The 21192-nt window shown below is 41.0% G+C and overlaps 1 protein-coding gene across 1 annotated transcript in view; it reads right to left on the bottom strand.

Moving 5' to 3' along the window:
- Positions 1-301: 301 nt before the first annotated feature.
- KDM6A (lysine demethylase 6A) overlaps positions 302-21192 on the bottom strand; it is a gene marked incomplete in the record, with an annotated part of 3528619 nt that continues 3507728 nt past the window's right edge. The window contains 2 exon segments of the mRNA XM_044072373.1: positions 302-1346; positions 2473-2643. Of these exon segments, the coding sequence (XP_043928308.1) occupies positions 1317-1346; positions 2473-2643 (201 nt within the window).

Genomic DNA, 21192 nt, shown 5'->3' on the forward strand with positions numbered 1-21192 from the left:
TGTTGCATCCTTGGTAGGATATAACCCATATAAGGATACTGCAGCAGTGACCAATGCGGTGAACATCAATAGATCTGCTTGGTTCTACCAGATACTGAATACCCAATCATGGATCCTTCAAGGAAGGTCATTATCATTAGATCTTGGGGTGAAGTAAAGTAAAAAAAATACAAGCAGTATTATGTAACAGATTCATATTTCAAAGCCTTTGTGATAAACAAAGACAGCAAATCAGATGTTTCAATTTCAGCCACAATGTTTCAGTAAATATTCAAAATGTGCTACAAGTGTTACTGATAAATGAGATAAATTTTCAATTTTTTAATATAAAAATTCAGGTAAGAGAACATTGCTAATAATGGACAAGCACAGGGCTGGGCAATGTACATAAAATTTCTGTGACTGTACATAAAGTTTTGTTAAAGCCTCAAACAATAAAAAACTCTTTAAACATTAAACAATTTTAATAAAAGTTTCTGTACAATGCTAAGTAGTTTTATTTACATATAGAAAACGTATTAGGAGTAGTGTTTGAAATAGCCACTCCTTAAAATTTCAATGGCAGGTACTCTGGAAAAAAATAACAGCATTCCATCCACAAATATTTTCAAGCAATAAATATGTATTTATAAATAGTGTAAATTTACATCAAGATTAGAAACAAAAAAAATCACAAATCTGAAGTTTATTTTAGACTATGTGCAACCCATTTATCTTTGTGACTTGGCTGTTAAGTTCATTTTATCTAAGAAACCAAAAGTAACCATGGTTTCAAAGAAAGACAAACATAAAAAAAAAAAAATTATATCACCTAACTTTTCACATTACAAAAAAAAATGTTGCCCAAGAGACTTAACATTCCTAACTACGGTTAAAAAACAGAAAGAGAGAAGAGGAAAAAAAAAAAAGAAAGAAAAAAAAGCTATGCTAGTACTCATTTTAAGGGAAATAGTGAATGGAAAATAAAAGACAAAACCAATCTATCAGCCAGAGACAGAGAAATACAAAAAAGACGGTTTTCAAGTCAGTAGTCTGTGTTGTTGCCAGTTCCATAGCATATATACAAAACATGGAATTTTTTTTTAAAATTGTTTTTAAAGTAAAGCTGAATCAGCTATATTAAATTAAGTTCTGGAATAAGGAGCACAGCTTTCTCCTGTCCAGCTGGTTGACACTCCGCACTTGGAAGGTTGCATAGACACACAGCTTTCAGCCAGCAGCCTCATGGGATAGCTACAAAATATCAGTGGTGCAGAATTGGGTCACTTCCTGAATATCAGAAATGTTCTCCTTTTACTGTCCATGGAAAAATAATGTCAAGATGATGATGAAGGCAATGGAGGAGCCTATAAGAAAAGTAAACATATTTAAAAAATATTTCAGAAATGAAAAGCACAAACACACTTTACAGCTACCAGAACAGCTCAAAGTCAAGACTACCTCCCTCCCAGGACGGCTTCCCTTTTTAAGGCAGCAGAAACTCTCACTGGTCACAGAACAGGTCCAAATATATACCAATAACTATAATTAATGAATGACTGTGCTGACATCTAAGTAGACTAGCTTGCCACGTTGCTGACACTGGGAAGAAACACTAGGTGTTATGTCTACTGCAAATGGGCCTGCTGAGCACATATACTGTCCAGTGATGAGCAGCGCATAACTGGGTAAGACATGTGGAGGTATACATGGTTCTTGCACTTGCAGTAAGCAGCATACACTGGTGATCAACAGAGCTGCCATGGGAGTTAGGAGCATAGGGGGGTAAGATGAGTTTCCTACAGTATATTCTACAAACTGGCTCACTCCCTCTTGACCAAGCCTAATCTCTCTGCAGAACAAGAGGCCGATAAATTCCAGTCAGGGGACAAAAAGCCATAAGGCTCCGTGGCTAGAAGATACCTGGCTGCTGCATCCCTAACAAAGGAATGAATGGCTGCATAGTGAGATGAAATGAGATCCATCTGGCAAGGCCTAGGGGACTGTAACAGAAGTCAATTCATTTGAAAATCAGAAGAGTAAAACTGACCACCACATACTACAAAAGATCTTAATGACAGCAAGGCAGAGATGTTAATATATCAGCTTATGTATCACCAAAAACAGAATTTTCCAAATAAAGCATTTAATAAACTGTATATGCTTTCTTTAAACAATAACATCTGGTTAAAAATATTAACTTTCACAAAAAAAAAAAACTAATTCATAAGCTATTCGGCATGTAATTTTTTTTATATCGCAATGTGTTATCCTTGCACAATCCTTAAGTATCAATGCATACTATGTCTGAAAGACAAAACGAAAAGGAAAATTTTTAGGCTTCAAATTAACTTGCTTTCAGAATATAAAATAGCTACTTTACCCATGCTATTTAAGCTGCATAATGTAAGAACATGCAACATTAAATACACTATGCAACTGTGTGGTTGTAAAACAATGTAATTTTTTGAACAGCACTGCTATTTGACTTACTAATGTAAACTGGTCATAGACTTGTATCAGGTCCTCCATTTTGTACTGTTCTAGCACCACAAAATTCTCCACGTTCATACTGGCCTTCTGAGCACAGTGTTGACAATGTACTACATATGCCTTTTGAGAGTTATCTTCATTTCTGACGAAAAGTAGGTTGAAGACCTCCACCTATTAAACAAGGGGTGGGGCATTAGAGGTACAATGGAAACTGCATACAATATGAATACTAACATTATAATTAAATATTGCAAAAATCTTATCTTAGAAGTTGTACAGAAATACATGTTAAGTGTAAACTGTGGTACTGTTTCACTTCTACAGGTTATTGTTTATGAAAGCTAAGGTTTTCGCTTTAGACACTTAACTATGGCCCTTCAATTTTATGAACCGCAGCTGACTTAACAATTTTGCACAAAATAGTTTGCCTGTAAAATCCTTTCCCAGGAAACATTTTTTGACAGTGGTCAAGTCCACTGTTTTTCATTCATAAATGCCAATACCTACCTCACCATCACAAAAGAACTGTGAAACCAGAAGTTAAATGATGTCTACATTTAGAGACTGATCACAAATCACTAATTACTTGTGAGAATTAGACACTGACGCATGTAAAATGCAGGTTACATTTTGGACCAATAGTTAAACCAGGGAAAACACAAACTTACTAAGATGACAAAATGAATCCTAGAGTATTGTAAGGTGAGAGGAACAACTGAGGGGACTGGTGGCCAATTTGGGATTAGAGCAAACACTCAAGTGCAGTTTTCTATCAAGGACCACCTTTTCTCTCTCTCTCTCTTTTTTTTTTTTTTTTACAAATCCGTAACAAGGGAATACTTTATATTTATAAAGAATAGCAAGCCCACACACGTTATCAGCTTTTGTGACTCATGCATCAACTGCTCCAGCAACTTACTGCCGATAACTATGAAATCCATATGCTCACAATTAGCAACAAGTTAAAAAAAAAATTTTTTCTTTTTGAAGATGGACATCCTCCCCAAAAATGTCTCTGCTTACTGCCTCCCAATCTCCAAATACACTGCCCTCTGTGTTTGTGTGAACTTAGAGATAGCATACTTAGAGATAAGACTGAGTGTGTTGCACTCAAATGCAAAGACAAGTTCAGCTGCAATCTCAGCTGAAAACAGAATGCAACCAACTAAAAGAATTGCAACAACCTAAGTTGTTCTTTACTAGGGACCAACATAATACTCTGATTATGGAAACCAAATAAAGACAGAAACGCCAGCATCCCCAACATACAACAGCCCTCATCATCATCTTGGGAGATGGCAGGTGGGGTACAGTATCTGCTGAATGAGATTAAGCATGAGTTCAGAAGTTAACAGTAGGCAAATAACTTTTCTGAGTGTGACAAAATACCAGTGACCAGATGGAACATCCTCCACAATGGCCCAAGTCCACACCAAATGACCCCAATCCTTACCCAGAAGACAGAAAGCAAAGAAGGTATATGGACCAGGGAATGCTAGTAAGAGAGAAGGTATAACGTAGGGATACGGGCTTCACGTGCACACAGGATTGTCCAGACAACAGCGTGTATATATAAAGCCAAATGAAGGGGGGAGTGGAAGGAGCATGGAGTGCAACAGAGAAACTACCTGATCATCTACATTTATTTGAAATTCTTAACACAAATGTACTGTGATCATTACAATATTCATTGCTGTCTTCCTAACTTCTTGGGAAGACTCTCAAGTAGATTAAGAATTAAGACAGGATGACTGGCTACTTGGACATAAGACTCTGCAGGATATTTTGGACAGAAACCCTGCCCTTGCTGTAGAATAAGCCCTAGAACATAATGCTTGGAGAAAGTGTGCACTTATTACCGTGTAGTTACTTCAGGGATGACCTTGGTGGTGACAGCTGCGGATCTACTGGGATGTGCCTTAATATAGCCTAGAACTGTTTTCTCATGTCAGTGGTAACAAAAGGAAATATAATGTGCAAGCCACTTGCAATGCCTTTGACAGGTTTAACCTGATTTTCCTTTGCAAATTAGTCAAATAGCTGGTCATAGTTTTTTATAATCCTTTGACATGGGTAAATGCATGCTGACATATACTCTAACAGTTGGAAATAATCCCTGGCTGTGATCTCCTCCTCCTGAACAGAACCAATGAGTGTTCCAAAAGGATCTCTAGCTTCTCCTGCAAGAGGAAGCCTTTACACTAACAGATGTCCAGGCACAATACCAGGGACACCACTTTCTAGGAAACGGTCGGGGAACATTCTTCCTTGTTCAGAGTCAGGCTCCAGTCCCTGAAGATGTTCAGGATGAAATTCAGACAGTCTGTGGCACCCTGGTAGTACTCTTACTACGATTACACAATCTATCTAGGGTTAAATCTGAATGCCCTTTGTCCAGCAAATGGTTATCACTTGATAGCAGGACATAAAAGGTAATCTTAAGTTCAACATAGACAACTGTACTATGTTAATCATATTGATCACTGCTGCAGTAGCCTTAGTTGTATGGGTAGATTACCACAGCTAACTACATTTGGGAGGTGGAAGGACAACAGTCCAGGAATCCCTGGAGAATGGTCCCAGCAAATTTTCATTATGACCTAGAGAAGAAATCACACAGTGCTTTGTAAAAATATATACAGAAGATCAAGCAACAGCTAACATAATATTTCTAGAATTCAACCTTTTTCAAAAAGCCACAGATGAAGCCAAGGCCCTGGTAGAGAGGGACCCTGCTTGGAACAGATTTATTATGAGTATAATAAAAGGTAATCTTCTTAGACAATCATTAGGAAATAGTTTGTTTAGACACAGGCTGTTTCTTCTTCATACCTTCACAAGAAATAAACAATTGATCTGAAAATCTGAGAGACTTGGTTCTGTCAAAATTGCACCAGAGTTGTCTGTGGAAATCCAGGGTATGGAGTACCCATTCTTCCTCATTTATAGACACAGTACAGAAAATGGGGAGATGGATAGTTCAGCTTAAAGTAAACTTGGATACCACTTTAGGCATAAAAGAAGGATTAGTTCTCAAAGAAACCATATCCCTATGGAAAATGAAGTAGGGTTGACTCACCATCAGAGACTGCAACTCAGAAGCACTTCTTGCAGAGGGCACAGCAATCAATAAAACTGTTTTCCATGTTAAGAACCCTGAAGTAAGTGATATTAGCTGGTTCAAATGGAGGCAAATGTTAGCTTCTCTAACAAAACTAAAATCCCAATGAGGAACCACCAATTTACTTGGTGGCCTCTTATGCAAAACTCCTTTTAAGAACATTTTGACATGAGACTGCCTGGAAAGAAGAGCATCCATGGGCAGACATACTGAAATGGCTGACAAATGAACATTGACAGGAGAATAAGAAAAGCCACAGTATAGTAACTCTCACAAATATTATAAAACCAGAGAAGAACTAGACCTAAATGGGTTCTTGTTATGTTTTTGGCACCAAGTAGAAAACCTTTTTATTTGCTAATGCATGACTTTCTAGTAGCTGGCTTTCTTGCCCCCATTAGTACTTGATGCATATCCTCAGTAAACAGTTGACTAAAAGGAATTAAGACCTTATTATCCATGCAATTAAACGACAATGACTGATGTCAAAGTGTATCAAACATCCCCTGTTCTTGGCTGAGTAGATCCAATATGTGAGAAAGATGGTGGTAATTGCACCAGCCCTTTCCGAATGAGGGGAGAACCACAGTTGCCTAGGCCAGACGATCTTCGGGAATTCCTTCTGAATCTTCAGAAGTAACCTAGACATTAGCAGAATGGGTGGAAAAACATACAGGAACATTTCTGTCCAAAGAAAAGAAAAGCAATCTGTCTTCCAGGCCTTCTTGCATACAGTCTTGGAACAGAAAATTGCCAGTTAATTATTCAAAGAGGAGGCAAAAAGGCCTCTTGAGGAACTCTACACAGATGGATCAAAAGGTAAAAGACCCCCGGATCTAGTTTCCATTTGGGAGGGTCTGCCCTGGTGCTGCTCAGCCTGTATGACGCACAATTTTGCTACTGACAGAATGCAGGATGTCTACAGAGTGAGATTATGCTGTGAAACTACATCCCAAGCTAACACAGCCAGTCTGCAAAGGGGGTACTGACCTGGTTCCCCCTTGGTTGTTGATGTACCACATGACTGTGGTATACTGTCTAAAAACACTCTGAAGAACACTTGGGGGTCAAAGAGGCTTCACACAGTTGAATGCCTTGATCAGTGTAAGCATATTCTAGATATTTATGTACTTGCATCTGTCACTGGTGTCCCATACTGCTGCACTTCTCTCCCCTCTGAAACAGATCCCCAAGCAAAGTCCAATGTGGTGAATGACAGCTTTGTAGCGGGGAAGGAGAAGGGGGGACTTGGATTTAAGGACATCTGTTGTCTTAGTCAAAATACTTCTCTTCTGACAAACCCCAGCACTCGGAATTGAAAAGATAAAGGCTGTTGTTACTAGGACCAAAGAGAATTTCAGATACTACTGCATCTTCCTCATGTGGAGTCTTACCAGGGGTGTCAGAGAATCATAGATGCCATGAAACCCAAAATCCTGAGGTATTCCCTCGCAGTGACTGAAGTCTGAGTGGAAAACCTAAGAAAAAGATCTAAATAAGAATGCATTTTTTTTGTTGAAAGAAAAGCTCATTAAACTTGGGTCTAGTTGACATCCCAGGAACACAATCCTGTGTGAGGGGAGTCAAGAAAGACTTTGGACTGTTTTCTTGGAATCCCAGCTTGTGTAAGAGATCTCTCACCAAGAAAGAGATTCCAGACACTTTGTAAAAAGACTCTGCAAAGATGAGCAAATAATATATGTGAAAATGAAGATACCCTGTAGTCAGCAATGAGATATATATGGAGCTATACACTTTGTGAACACTCCTGTTGTAGTGGATAGTCCAAAGGATATGGTAGAGAACTGATAATGTGATCCACACCTACAAGACCTTACAAAATGCCTGAAGCCTGGATGAATAGGGATGTGACAAGCAATTTATAAGTCAGTGTTACCAGGAAATTTTAAACAGGAACAATAGATAACAGATTGTGAATGGACATCATTCTGAATTAGGGCACTACAACAAACAGGTTTTGGAAAGAAAAATCCATAACTGGTTCCCAAACATTTTCTTTCTTTGGCACCAGGAACATCCCTGAGTATCCCCATTTGGGAAGGAGAAACTGGTTCTATCAATCGTTAGAACAGCATGTGTTAAAGAACAGGTGGAAATAAGAGTCTGATCTGGAGAATGAGGAATGACCTCCTGGAAAGGAGAAATTTCCTCCCACTATCATCTGTAACCATGAATGATACATGGAACCCATTTGTCTGAAACAATCTGTTGCCAAAGAGAAAAATGGAGATCAAGACTTTTTGGAAGAAAAAGGGGGGAGTGGGTCACAAGGTCTCTTGAAAAGTCAGATATGAAGGATAGTCCTTGGCTTTGGGAGGTTACAGACTTCTTTTTGGAACTCACTTGCCTTTCTTTCTCAAATGTCTGTTACTTGAATTCCGTTGAGACTGTTTATTCCATTTTCTGTTAAAAATGAAAGAGGAGAAAGAAAATCCCTTGGACAAGTTGGGAAAAAAAGAGCTGAAAAACCGATTCCCTGGACCAGCTTGCCTCTTTCATCACACTTTTTGACCACCTCTGCAGCAGAGGGGCCAAGAACAATCTGTATTCAAGGGAGAATTTAAAATCTCATCTTTATCAGTTGGTAGGTTCTGAGAATGCAGCCATTCAAACCTCCTTAAAACAGTACCAGTGGCAATAACCCTGGAAGAAGTATCAAGAGTGTCACACACACACTGCAAACAATGAATAATGAGACGTGTGCAAAAGAGGAAACTAAGTAGCTTAAAGCAGATTTTTCTTCTCAAGAAGAAACTGCAGATAAAACATTCCTCATACTTAAGTTGCAAAAGTATACTTTCTTCACATACCTATCAATAATTTTCACATTCTTATCAAAAAGAGGATGACTGAAATTAACTTTTACTAAGTGCTTAGCAGCAGTGGGATCAACTAAGGCAACAGCTGCTAGGTCAGGTTTGGGAATACTGTATAAAAATTTAAGAGACTAAAGAATTTTTATACATTCTATCCGCCTTTTTAGGGGAGGTTTGCTGACTAACAAGAAAATTACAGGCAGTAACACATCCTCTAAAGCTGAAAGAACAGCAGGAATGAGTGTATGTTCTGGAAAATTCTTCTGTAGCAATTATCAATGAAAACACTGGCATAGTCTACCAATATTCTCCGAGAAAAAACGCTCACAGAGAGAATCAGAAATTGATCTAATCTTAGTCCGATTCAGAAATCTTATGAAAAAAAATAATCTGTCCATACATTTTCCTGTTCAGATTTAGAATCTTGAATCTCTTCAGGGAAAAAAGCAATCTCTCTCTCTTTTTTTTTTTTTTTTTTACCAGAAACTACTTTACAAGAAGGCTCAATAACCTTAATTAAACCCTGAACCAGACCAAGTAAACTACTCCTATCTAAAGAACTTTGAGGAGAAGTAGAGACATGCTTGGTTTTCTGTTTCTTTTCATGGGGAAAATGGGGCCAATCATGTTACTAATGGCAAAAGCTGCTTCTCCTGAGATGGGCACAGCAGGGAAGCCTTCCCTGTTCCCATTCCCCCCAGGTCCAACAAGAGTGGCACTCCCTTGCCCAGTGAGGGGAATCCAACAGCCCCAGAGGATGGGGCTGAAGTACAGTTGTGTACACTTACCATAAATGTAAATGTTTGAGTGTATTCACTGTTGCAGTCATTACATTTGGGTAATCTGATGGCAGGTTGCCCTCAGTTGGCATGATTAACAAAGTATTGGGTCCTGCATCAGTTGCTGTCCCTTCTTCCATGACGTCAGGGGTATAAAACATGCAGCCGACGCCATTACATCAGTTTTTCTTGCCCTAGATGTCAGGTGCCCCCCAAATGAGGAGCAAATAAAATTAAAAACACAAAAAAATATACCTCAAATCCCAAAAGCAAATGCACCAAAAGGGCTTTTAAGTATAGTGAAAGAAAGTAGAGGTATAACCAGAGAAACATAGGGGGCTGGAGGGAGGGTAACCAGAACTGCAACAGTGAATACACCCGAACATCTACATTTATGGTAAGTGTACACAACTGTACTATGTTCTTCATGTTTCACTGTTGCAGTCATTACATTTGGGTAGATTCCCAAAGCTATGGTTGGGTGGAAGGAATTATACAGCATTAGGACCAGCTATAAGGCCCTACAGGACAGCAGTGGCAAAGCCAGCTCTGGATTTAGATAAAAGTGGTAAATGGTAATGTTTGGTGAAAGTATGAACTGAGCTCCAGGTAGCAGCTTCTAGAATGTCCCTGGTAGGAACACCTCTGAGAAAGGCTGTAGAAGTAGATGTAGCCCTGGTGGAATGGGATGCGATCCCCTGGGGGATAGTTTTTCCATGGTGCATATAGCAGAAACGAATACAATGGCTTATCCATTTGGAAATGGTCTGCTTTGAAATAGCCTTTCCCTCTGCCTCTGCAGCAAATGCCACCAGCAGTTGTTCAGATTTTCTTTGAGATTTTGTCCTGTTTAAGTAAAATCTAAGTTGTCTGTGTACATCCAATGAATGCAGAATCCGCTCCCCCCCCTGCTCTGTGGATTGGGAAAGAAAGTTGGCAAATGAATGGTCTGATTAAGAGCCACACTGGATACCATCTTAGGCATGAAGGCTGGATTGGTCCTGAGAGATAACCTGTCTGCATGAAAAATGATGAAAGGCTCCACTGCCATAAGAACATGTAATTCGGAAATCCTTCTAGCTGAAGTGACTGCTAAAAGGAAAGCTGTTTTCCAGGAGAGAAATTTTAAGTCTGCAGTAGCAGCTGGCACGAAAGGAGGGAGAGTGAGCTTTTCCAATACAAAATTGAGGTCCCAGGCAGGGGTTGGAGCTCTCCTGGGTGGTCTTAAGTTTTTGGCCCCTCTGAGATACTGCTTGAGCAAAGGATGAGCGAAGAGGGGAGGTTCTGTGTTTGTAATGAGCTGAAATGGCAGAGGCATGGATTTTTATGGAAGAAAAGGACAGGCCCTTGTGAAGCATCTCAGTTAAGTATTGTAAAATCTGAGGAATGTTGGGCACTGCTGTGCTTAACCCTTGAGATTGATTCCAGGCACAGAATCGTTTCCATTTGTCAATATACGATTTTCTAGTACTAGGCCTTCTCGCCTCCAAAATGACATCCATCACAGGTTTGCTGAGGGATGCCAAGGGTGAATTTAAGTAATTAGCCACACTGCAAGATTCAAAGTTTGGAGCGGAGTGTGCAGAATTTGGTTGCTCCACTAACAGTAAGTAAGGTGTCTGAGGCAGGTGTCATGGTTGAAGGTGTGACACATTGCGCAGGAGTGGGCACCAGTGCTGGCGAGGCCAGTCTGGATCAATCAAAATCATTTTTGGTTTGTCCTGCTTGACTTTTAGTAGAACTTTGGAGAGCAGAGGCAGAGGGGGAAAGGCAAAGACTGATAGGTTTTTCCAGCTGAAGGATAGTGCATCCACTTTCCAGGCTTTTTTGTGATGAGTTCTTGTGCAAAATTTGTCCAATTAATAGTTTTGGGGTGAGGCAAAAAGATCTATGTTTGGGCTCCCCCATTTGCGTGTCAACATGTTGAAAATCCATGGTTCCAATTTCCATTCATATGGGTCCATGAGATTTCTGCTTAGTTCGTCCTCCAGAGTATTGAGCTTTCCTGGCAGGAATTGAGCTTGTAGTTGTACTTGATAGGTCAAGGCCGTGTTCCACAATGCCACGGCTAGTCTGCAAAGGGAGTAGGAGTGTGTACCCCACCCTGCTGGTTTATGTACCACACAAACGTGGTATATGTCTTTACCATTAATTGTCCTGGATGAAGGTAGTCCTTGAAGGCTGTCAGTGCATTCTGTACAGCTAGCATTTCTTTTTGATTGATATGAAGGTGCACTTGATTTGGGCTCCATTTACCCTGAATGCACTTTCCTGCCAGATATGCCCCCCATGCATAGTCTGATGCGTCTGTAGTTAGGGTTTGGGCGGCAGGGGGTGGTGTGAATGGCAGTCCCTTGTTTTGGTGACAGGCCTCTGCCCACCACAGGAACTCTAGTTGCAGGCAAGGTATGATAGGAATCATTGTTTCCAGGCTGTGACAATGCTGACTCCATAGACTTTTTAAGTACCACTGAAGTTTCCTCATACGCAGTCTTGCAAATGGAATTAGAAGAATGCAGGAGGCCATGAACCCCAAGGCTTGCAATATTTGCCTTGCAGAACGCAGGGTTTTTGTGGCCACCTCTTTGAAGTAAGTCACCAAATTAATTTGCTTCTCTGGCGTAAGGAAAGCCATCTGGGCAGTTGTATTCAAGCTTGCACACAGGAATGTAATTTTTTGAGAGGGTACCAGTTGTGATTTCTTTTCGTTTATAGTGTACCCTAGACAAGTTAGAACCCTTTTTACAGATGCCAGATGGTTTAGAAGTGTGTCCTTGTTTTCTGCCCGAATTAGACAATCGTCCAGGTATGGATATATTTGAATATTTCTTTGCCTGCAAAATGCAATTACTGGAACCAGGCACTTTGTAAAGACCCTGGGCACAGTAGATAAGCCAAAGGGCAGTGCAGAGAACTGGTAATGCAAGTAGCCTGCTTTGAAGCAGAGGTATCTTCTGCAAGATTCCCCGATTGGGATATGCAGGTAAGCCTCTTTTAAATCTAGAGTTGCCAACCAGGCATCTTTGCCTAGCATAGGAAGTAACTGGTGAAGAGTCAGCATCTTGAATTTTGGTGTGTCCAGAAAGGTATTTAGAGAATTATGTCCAGAAATGTGTTTACAGAAGATAAGTCCAGAATTGGACGCCATGATTTGTCTTTTCTGGGTACCAGGAAAAGTCGAATAGAAACCTTGTCTCTTTTCCTCTTCTGGTACTGGTTGAATATCCCCCATGCTCATGAGGGAAAGTACTTGTTTCTGGGCCTCTGCCCACTGATTTGGGGGCAGGTCTGGCCATCCGTTTGGAATTGGCAATGTGTAGAAATGAAATCTGTATCCCTGGGATACTATATTTAAAACCCATTTGTCCTGGGTTATAAGTTGCCAGTTTCGTGCATGAAGAACTGGTTTTCCCCACAAAGGGGCGGCTAAAAGTTAAGTGCTTGGTAAGTGTAAAGGGAAGTCACTGAGACTGCTTACCATAGGGAGGTGTCTTGTTGTTTCCAGATTTGGAAGAGGAGGCACCCCATTGTTTTGTTCTGAAAATCCATTGTGACTGAAACCTGGAGCTTTTGGAATGTCTGGGTTTGACTTGAGTGTCTCTCGAAGGAAATGGAAAGGACCAGTTCTTAGTAGGCCAGTGCCCACTAAATCTTCAGGTTGCACTTGTAAGAAATATTTTACGGTTTGCATAGATTTAGCTTTATCTTCCATATTTTTTAAAACTTCTTCAGCTTTTATTACCAAAGAGACTGTCCTGTTGTAAAGGAGCATCCAACAATTTTGCTTTAACATGATTAGGTAGATTTTGCTCTTTGAGCCAAGCATGCCTTCTTAGCACAGAACCAGTTGCAGCAGCCCTGCAAGAGGCCTCCAAAGAATCAAAACCACATTGCAAAGTATGTTTTCCAATTTGTTCAGATGAATGCAATAAATCCTGAAAATCTTTGTTTTCCACACAGTCAGAAGTTAACATCATTTTCTGTTTAAGCAGTCCCATGATATGCGGTTGATATTTTAGCATATGAAATTGACAGTTTAAAGCCCTGATTGCCAAGGTTGCAGAAGTGTAAACCTTCTTACCCCATCTATCCAGCGCCCTGGAATCTCTATCAGAAGGGGTAGGTTTTTTAGCAGTAGAAGCCTTAATGCCCTTGGGACCCTGAGAAATGGTTTCAGGATCTGCAACAGGATTTTTGAAAAGGAATTTGTAGGAGTCAGGAACCCTGCAGTATCTGTCTGGCTTACAAGGAGCCATACTAGATACCGAAAAAACATCATCAACAATGTCTAGAACAGGAGGTATAGCCAAAGGCCTATGCTGAGGAAGAAGAAGAAAATCCCCAAGTCTCTTTTTAGATTCAGAGAAATCCTGACTTTCCCAGTGGAAATGTTCCCTTAAGGTATGTAAAGTTTCTCCAAAAGAAAAATCCTCAGGGGGAGAAGCAGAAGGAATGGAATTTTCTGCATCAGAGTCCTCATAAGTAGGTATAGACAATTCCTGTTCATTAGAAGAGTCAGTAGAAATAGAATCCTGTTCAGAAGATTCATAATCAATGTCTTGCCTAGGCCTCTTAGAAGGGGGGGGGGGGGGGTTGGCTACCCCTGATCAGAGTAATTAAATCTTCAGACATTTTGATAATTTGTTTTTTAGGCATAGGGGCCTGCCCATGTGGCCCAGGCATCGGTTTTTTAGGCATAGGTCGAGATTTTCGCCTTAGTTTTGAAAATGGCGTCTGTCTAATATACAAATCTGTAGGCCTAAAAACACCCTCTGAAGCCAGTGCCTGCACAGCGGCTCCAGACCCATCCAAGGTAGAGACATCCACGGGTTCCACAACTGAAGCATCTTGCGACATACCGAATGGGTCTCAGTAGAGGCCTGTGAATCAGAAGTAGCGGGTATCAGGGGCTGCGAATGCACCTCACCGAGTACTGGCAACTGGCTTAGGAGAAAGGTCGTCGGCAGTTCTGGACTTAAACGGCCTATCTCTGTCTTTTTCTTTGCATTTTTTAGGTATTCGGGTAGTCGGATTGCTAACCGACGACATTTCTAGATAATTAAAGCGTGAGCCAAAATATTTAGAAGCAAAAATGGACTGATGTTTAATAGTGCATTGATTAAATAAAGCACAAAACCGACAGCAAGGTACGTTGTGGTCAGGGCCTAGGTAAGGAATACAGTACAAATGGAAATCCTTATGAGGTATTTGCTTCCCACATGTAATGCAATTATTAGCTTTTACTGACATCAGTAAGGAGCAAGAAAAAGTTTCCCCAACGGGGTTCTTAACTTTTTAGTTGAAGACTTCAGATCTGAAACTCGAAATCGAAAATTTCAGGAGTCGGCCGACCGGCACCTGCGAACTGCTTCTGCTTCAGGCACCGCACGGCAAGAAAGACTGATGTAATAGCGTCAGCTGCATGTTTTATACCCCTGACGAGCTTTTTCTTGAAGAGTGCTAATGAAGAACTTTGCTTGACATAGATGGGTAGCCTGTTCCAGAGTATGGGAAGTCTCTGGAACAGGAATCTATCCCTCCAGCATGTCCTGTTTATTGTGGCGACAAGGTTTAGGTCCCTAGAGTGTGTAGCTCAAAGAGATTGGGATTTCTTTAGGTGTAGCATGTCCAACAGCTCTGGGTTTGACATAGCTTTATATGTTAGGCAGAGATCACCTCGGAGTAGGCAATATGCTACGGAGTAAAGCTGGAGTTTTTTGAGGCGGTCAGTGTAGGGCATTTGTTTGAGGCCAGTAATCCTCTTTGTGAGGTACTTCTGTGGCCTTTTCAGCTGCTGCAGATGTCTTGTGAGGTACATTCCAAAAGGGGCATTGTACTCTATAATGGGTCTAATGAGTGTCGAGTAGAGGGGAACAATTACCTCTTTTTTCCTAGATGAGAACCCTTTTATGATGAGGTGTGCCACACAGAAGGACTTCCTAACTACTGTGGCGATGTGACTATCAAAGGAGAGACTACTGTCCACCTGGGTCCCAAGGTCTCTTATCACACATTCGGTGTTAAGTAGATTGGCACCTATGTGGTAGTTCATGGGTACAGAGTTTTTACCAAAGGGATGACACTGCACTTTTTGGCATTGAGCTTGAGGCCATGGCTCTGACACCAGGCATCCATCTCAGCGAGGCCCTTCTATAGGATGTCCACATCATTTGGGGACTTGACTATGGCTCCTAGTTTGCAGTCATCTGCGAACTTCATTAGCCAGAGGCCTTCTGTGTTAGCCTATACTTCAGAGAAGTAGATACCAAACAGGAGAGGTCCTAGGACGGAACCCTGTGGTACTCCACTTGTCACTGCTTTGAGGTCAGATTTGAAGTCTGCAACTTTTACAGTGTGGGTTCTGCCATCTTGTGACGTAGGAATTTATACCTAGTTTAGTGAGTTTAGCTACAATTCCAGACTGGGGGATGGTGTCGAAAGCCTTGGCGAGTTCAAGATAGGCTGTGTGAACCACCTTACCCTCATCTATGGTTTTGGTGACTGCCTCAAAGAAGTCAATCAGGTTCAGGAGGCATGATCTGCCTTTCACAAACCCGAACTGGGTGGGATCCAGAGTCTGGAGGTTACCAATGTCTTTGTTTATGAGTTCCATGATGATACGTTCCATGGCCTTGCAGACCAGGTTCGTCAGGCTAACAGGTCGATAGTTCCTGGGAGCAGTGGTGGCTCCCCCTTTGTGGAGTGGGATAACTATTGCTGTGCACCATTCAGTGGGCACAAAGCCTGATGCAAGGCTATTATGGAACATGGCGCTTAAGTGGGGACCCAGTTTGTTCTGAAGTTCGTGCAAAACGCAGCCTGGGATGTTGCCCGGTCCCATGGATGCTGTGTTTTTGGCTTTAGAGAGTGCAGCTTTTACCTGCATAGTTGTGATTACAGAGACTCTGCAGTCTTCCTGTATAGATATGGGTCCTTTAGGGGGTGGGGGGAGGGTAAAGTTAGCACTGAACCCATCTGCCAGGATGTTGGCAATATCAGGTGGTTCTGTAATTTTCGTGCTGTTGTGCTGTAACTCGGAGCACATCTGGGCGTTGTCACAGAGATTCTTGACATAGCTATAAAATGCTTTGTGGTTGTCCTTAGAATTAGTGGCGATTCTGTTTTCGTAGCAAGCTTTGGAAGATCTTATAAGGGATCTGAGCTTATTAATGAGGCTGACCAGGGAGCTCCTCCACTCATGGGATTTTACTCTTTTTGCAACAGTTTCTTCCTTCTGTTGTACAGTTTTTGTTTATGGCAGGGGGCCACCAGATTGGCTTCCTTTTTTTGGAGGATAGCGTCTTGGTTCTGTTTGGGATAGCACGATCCATGCACTCATCTAAGTGCTTATAGAGTGCATTTGTGTAGGATTCAGCAGTTGTAACTGTATTGTCCATCTGCATGGGTGTCATGACGTTCACTACTTCTGTCTTTAAGAAGCATGAAGTTGGCTTTGGAGAAATTTTTTACCATGATTTCCTTAATGGGGGGTTGGGGTAGGATATGGATATCAAGGGTGATTAGCTTATGGTCGGATCGGACCAATGAAGAGTTGACTTCAGGTGTGGAACACCGGTCACTCATGTTGGCAATGACTAGGTCTAGGACATTGTTGCCCCTGGTGCGGGTGTGAATAAGTTGATCCAGGGCATTGGAGTTTATGAAATCCAGAAAGCGTTGAGCTAAGGAGTTGGTACACAAGTAGTTTTCCCAGTTAATGGTGGGGTAAATTGAAGTCGCCCATTATTAAGGTGTTTGGTTGAACCCTAATATTTTCCACTACATCAAGAAAAGAGGAGTGGGAATCCTGGGGCATGGTGGGGGATCTGTAGCAAGCTACAATTTGGATTGCAGTTTTGCCCAGAGTTAGTTGCACTTGGATAACCTCGGATGCATTATGCTGAGCAACTAGCCTGGAGGTGTGGATATCCTTAATGAATATGGACACACCTCCGCCTTTGGTGTTTCGGTCCAGGTTACATGGCCGAAAAGTGTGGTATGAGTTTATATCCTGGTAGTGCAGGGGTGCTCTCTGGAGACTTGAACCAGTTCTCAGTCACTGCACAGAAATTGATGTTCTCCATTTTAAGGAGTGCCTCGAATGAGTGCATTTTGAAATTTAGACTTCTAGCATTGAGTAGCATTACCCTCAGTTTTTCCTTGCCTGTTCCTGTTACGGTGGTGAATTTGTTATTTGAACCTTGCCTAAAAAAGGCACTAAAGGGGCAGCAAGAGCCTTAGCCAGTATCTGGAATCCCAGGGGCGACAGGTGCAGGCCATCTGTGGCAAAGCATCGTGGTCTGTCGACCATGTCATCCCAAGCAGACAGATACTGGATCCCCTTAGAATGACACCAGAAGCTTAGCCAATTGTTGAAGTCAATCAATTTGTCTTTGTACTGCGGTATCATTTGGGGCAATGGCAGAATGCTACTCAGGGCTAAGGTCATACCTGCCTGGGCTACAAGACTGGAGACCTCTTTTTCATGTGGTCCAGGCAGGTACATCTCAGGTCATTCACACCAACATGGACAATGACTGAGTCATATTTGTACTTGTTGTGGCGTGACCTGAGCTCGTGGGTTATGTGGTGGATCCTGGCACCTGACAGGCAGCTGACAGTAACCTTCTCCTTCTTTAGCCTGGTGAGTGGGACATCAGTGTGCCTGACTATAGAGTCACCTATGACTAGTGTGTTGGGTACGTTGTTTTGCCTTATTGGCTGTGGTTGAGTGGCACACAGTCTGTGGGCTATGTCTCATTTGGGTTGTGTTGGGGGATGGAGGTTGCTTGCATTTCTGCTTTGGAGGTCTCTGTTGCTTAGACAGATTATTATTGAGAGCCTCTGCGAATGTTTTGTGTTACTATGTGTGAATTTTGGTGGTGTAGATTTAGTGAGACTATGTGATGAATGTGGTGTGGTGCAAATGTTTACCTTCTCCTCATGACTGTCAAGTTCAATCTTGGTCGGAGAGAGCTTTACCTCCAGTTTGACTAGATAAGTGCATCTCTCACAGGTTGTAGTGTTGGGTGGTAGGAGGACAGGGTTGTCTGTGTACATGAGGCATATTGCCACAAGATGCCCAGATTCATCAGATAGACAGGAGAGAACACTGGGAGCTGACCCTTGGACATACCTGAATAAAAAACTATTTTCCTCTAGATAAGTGAGGAGAGTGAGTACAAAAGCTGTTTTTCTCTAAGCAAGTGAGAAAAGCAAGTACAAAAACTGTTTTCCTCTAGGTAATGAGGAAGGTTGAGTGCTATAGTAATTAGTAGCTTATTTAGTGCTTACAAGTTCTGAACAAGTGCTGAGCACGAATAAGCAAATTTAAGTGCTAAAACTAAGAATCTGTATCTGCACTAGACGAGTTACAGGACAGAAATAAATGCAAATGCTGGCTTTCAAATCAAAAAGTTGAGAGAGATGGAAGAGATTGCCCAAACGGCCAATAACTACAATTTCTGGGACAGAACCACTCCTTATGTGGTAGACATGTTACCACTACCACTGATAAGCTAGAAGGCTTCCCTCCAACACAGAAAGGCTTGGGGGGCTCAGAAGCTTACATACACAGTCCTGGATACAGCAAATCTGTATCTGGAACACTAGTTACAGGAAAGGCAGGAAACAGGCTTAAAGATTTTTTTTTTTTTTACAGAAAAGTAGCAAAAACAGTAGTAAAAACATTTCACTTGCAGTGCAAGCTAGCACACGAGTATGTAAAAATATTAGACCAAACCCAGTTTAAAAAATGCAATTAAATTAAAAAGGACACACAATCTCTCACACACACACAGGTTTACCATCATAATGTCGGCAGGCACATTGTCAAAACAACTTCCGTGAACTCCAAACATTTCGAATCGCAAAATCTCATCTTTTTTTTTGACCCATGGTAGCACTTGTTTCAGGTATGGAGTGGTCGGAAATGTTGTTTGCTGTTTTGTTCGACTTTCTGATGTGTCGGCGGCACGGAATATGCGGAAACAGTTCAACCATGTGCACATTTGGGGGATATGCCTGCAGACATTATGATGGTAAACATTTATATATATAAATATATATATATATATATATATATATATGTATATATATATATCTACGCACACACATATATATAAATAAAACATACAAACATGTACATCAATCAGGGCACAGTATACAACACTACTACCCGATAATACAGTTACTCTACTGAAGGGTGAATGTTCATTTTTGGCTTTTTGTGAGCTTTGGTAGACTTGTTTGCTGTGTTTCTGTTGGAGGAGATACAAGAAGAAGACATCAGAGGCAAGTGTGGGTTGTGTCTTATCAGGTTGCTGGACAAGTACCTGCAGTCATTTGTATGGCCTTAGTCTGTGTGTGTGTGGTGTCCCCCCACACATGCATGACTGGCACCCTGCTCAAGATTAGTTTCACTAACTTGCACCCAGTGAGTTTAGACAAGTACAAAAGGTAGTGAAACAAAACTGTCACAGTGCTATTTTCATCATCTGGACACACTGCTGTATTTTGCTTTAGTTTGTATAAAGGAATTTTGCTAAGCATGTGAACTTGTTAAACAGAAATACTGCAGTGCTACATATTCAATATCTGTGGACTCTGCAAGTTCAAACTGAAGGAGAGCAAGTTTCTCTAAAACAAAGTTAAGGTCCCAGGACGGAGCAAATTTTTTTCTTGGGAGCTTAAGGTGGATGAAGCCCCTAAGGAACAGTTTTTTTTTTCTTTAACACCTTTACTAAATTATCTCATGTGACATAGGCAAACTTAAATTTATATAAAAGTAAATCAAACCATATTAACATGCTCATTTTTTTTTTACAAACGTTGTACTTCACATATATTTATCATATAGTTCAAACATTACATAAATTGTTCAATTCCTGCCTTCTCTTAAAACCTCATTTCTAACATTTTTCTGCATGTATTACCACCACAATTTCCATTTTTTTCTATGTAATTTACTCCTACCCTTTTTTAAAGCCCCCCCCCCCACTTCTGTTCTTTTTCTGTAACAATATTCACTACTTCAAGAATAGTTTGGTTGGTTTAGATTTTGATTTCCATTTTCAAGTAACTGCATTTTGGCAGCAAATGTAATTAAACGTAACAAGGCCTTACTATGTCTAGGCAATTCAGATGATGTATCCCAGCTCAAAAAAAAAAATTCCTTAGTTACATTCATTTGCTCACCCAGTATTCCTGATGGAGTACTCTGTATGAAGTTTGCAAAGTCTGCCAGCTCACTACACTCAAGAGAACATATGCTCTTCACGTACCGCTTTCTTTCCCATTACACTACCATCATTTGACATCTACCCACGGAAACTTCTGTGGAGGCTGCTTGGGGTATAAAAGTATCTATGCAAACATCTCCAGGAAAAAATCCTAAATCTTCTAAATTTTGTTGCATATCTGGAGCTAGACACGTCTTCCCATTGTTTCTTCTCAATCTTTTCTGACCTCTTCTGATTAATTCCTATAGTTATTGTGAAATATTTTATAATCCCTGCTAATTATCCCTTTTTAAACAGCAACTTCTGTTCTAGATTCAATTAAAATCTCAAACAGTGCAGGTCTTTCATTTATGATTTCCCTATCCCTTTCTCTCTGGTTTCCCTATCAGGAATTGATGTACGGGTACAGACAATCACTAGCTTGCAATTCAAATGTCTTCTTAGCACCTTCACATTCTATTACCTTTCCCTCTCTTAATTACTTGTTCCCAATACTTTGGTTCTTTTGCCAGCTTTCTGCAGTAAATTCCAGTCTGCTCTTTGCCTATTCGCTGCACCCCCACTTGCAGTCATCCCTATTGGCACAGTCTCCTTTCTCCAGTCCTGTGTTGGCTTACTTCTTACACTTTCTGCTACTTTATGGCTACAACATTCTGTACGACTGTTATTCTCATGAAGGATCGGAGTTCAAAATGATATTCTTTCCTTATTTTTTGAATTACCCCACTGCTTCATCATCATCC

This window comes from Protopterus annectens, chromosome 5.part0 (genome assembly GCF_019279795.1).
Source record: "Protopterus annectens isolate FY-2018-M chromosome 5.part0, PAN1.0, whole genome shotgun sequence".
Lineage (NCBI taxonomy): Eukaryota > Metazoa > Chordata > Ceratodontiformes > Protopteridae > Protopterus > Protopterus annectens.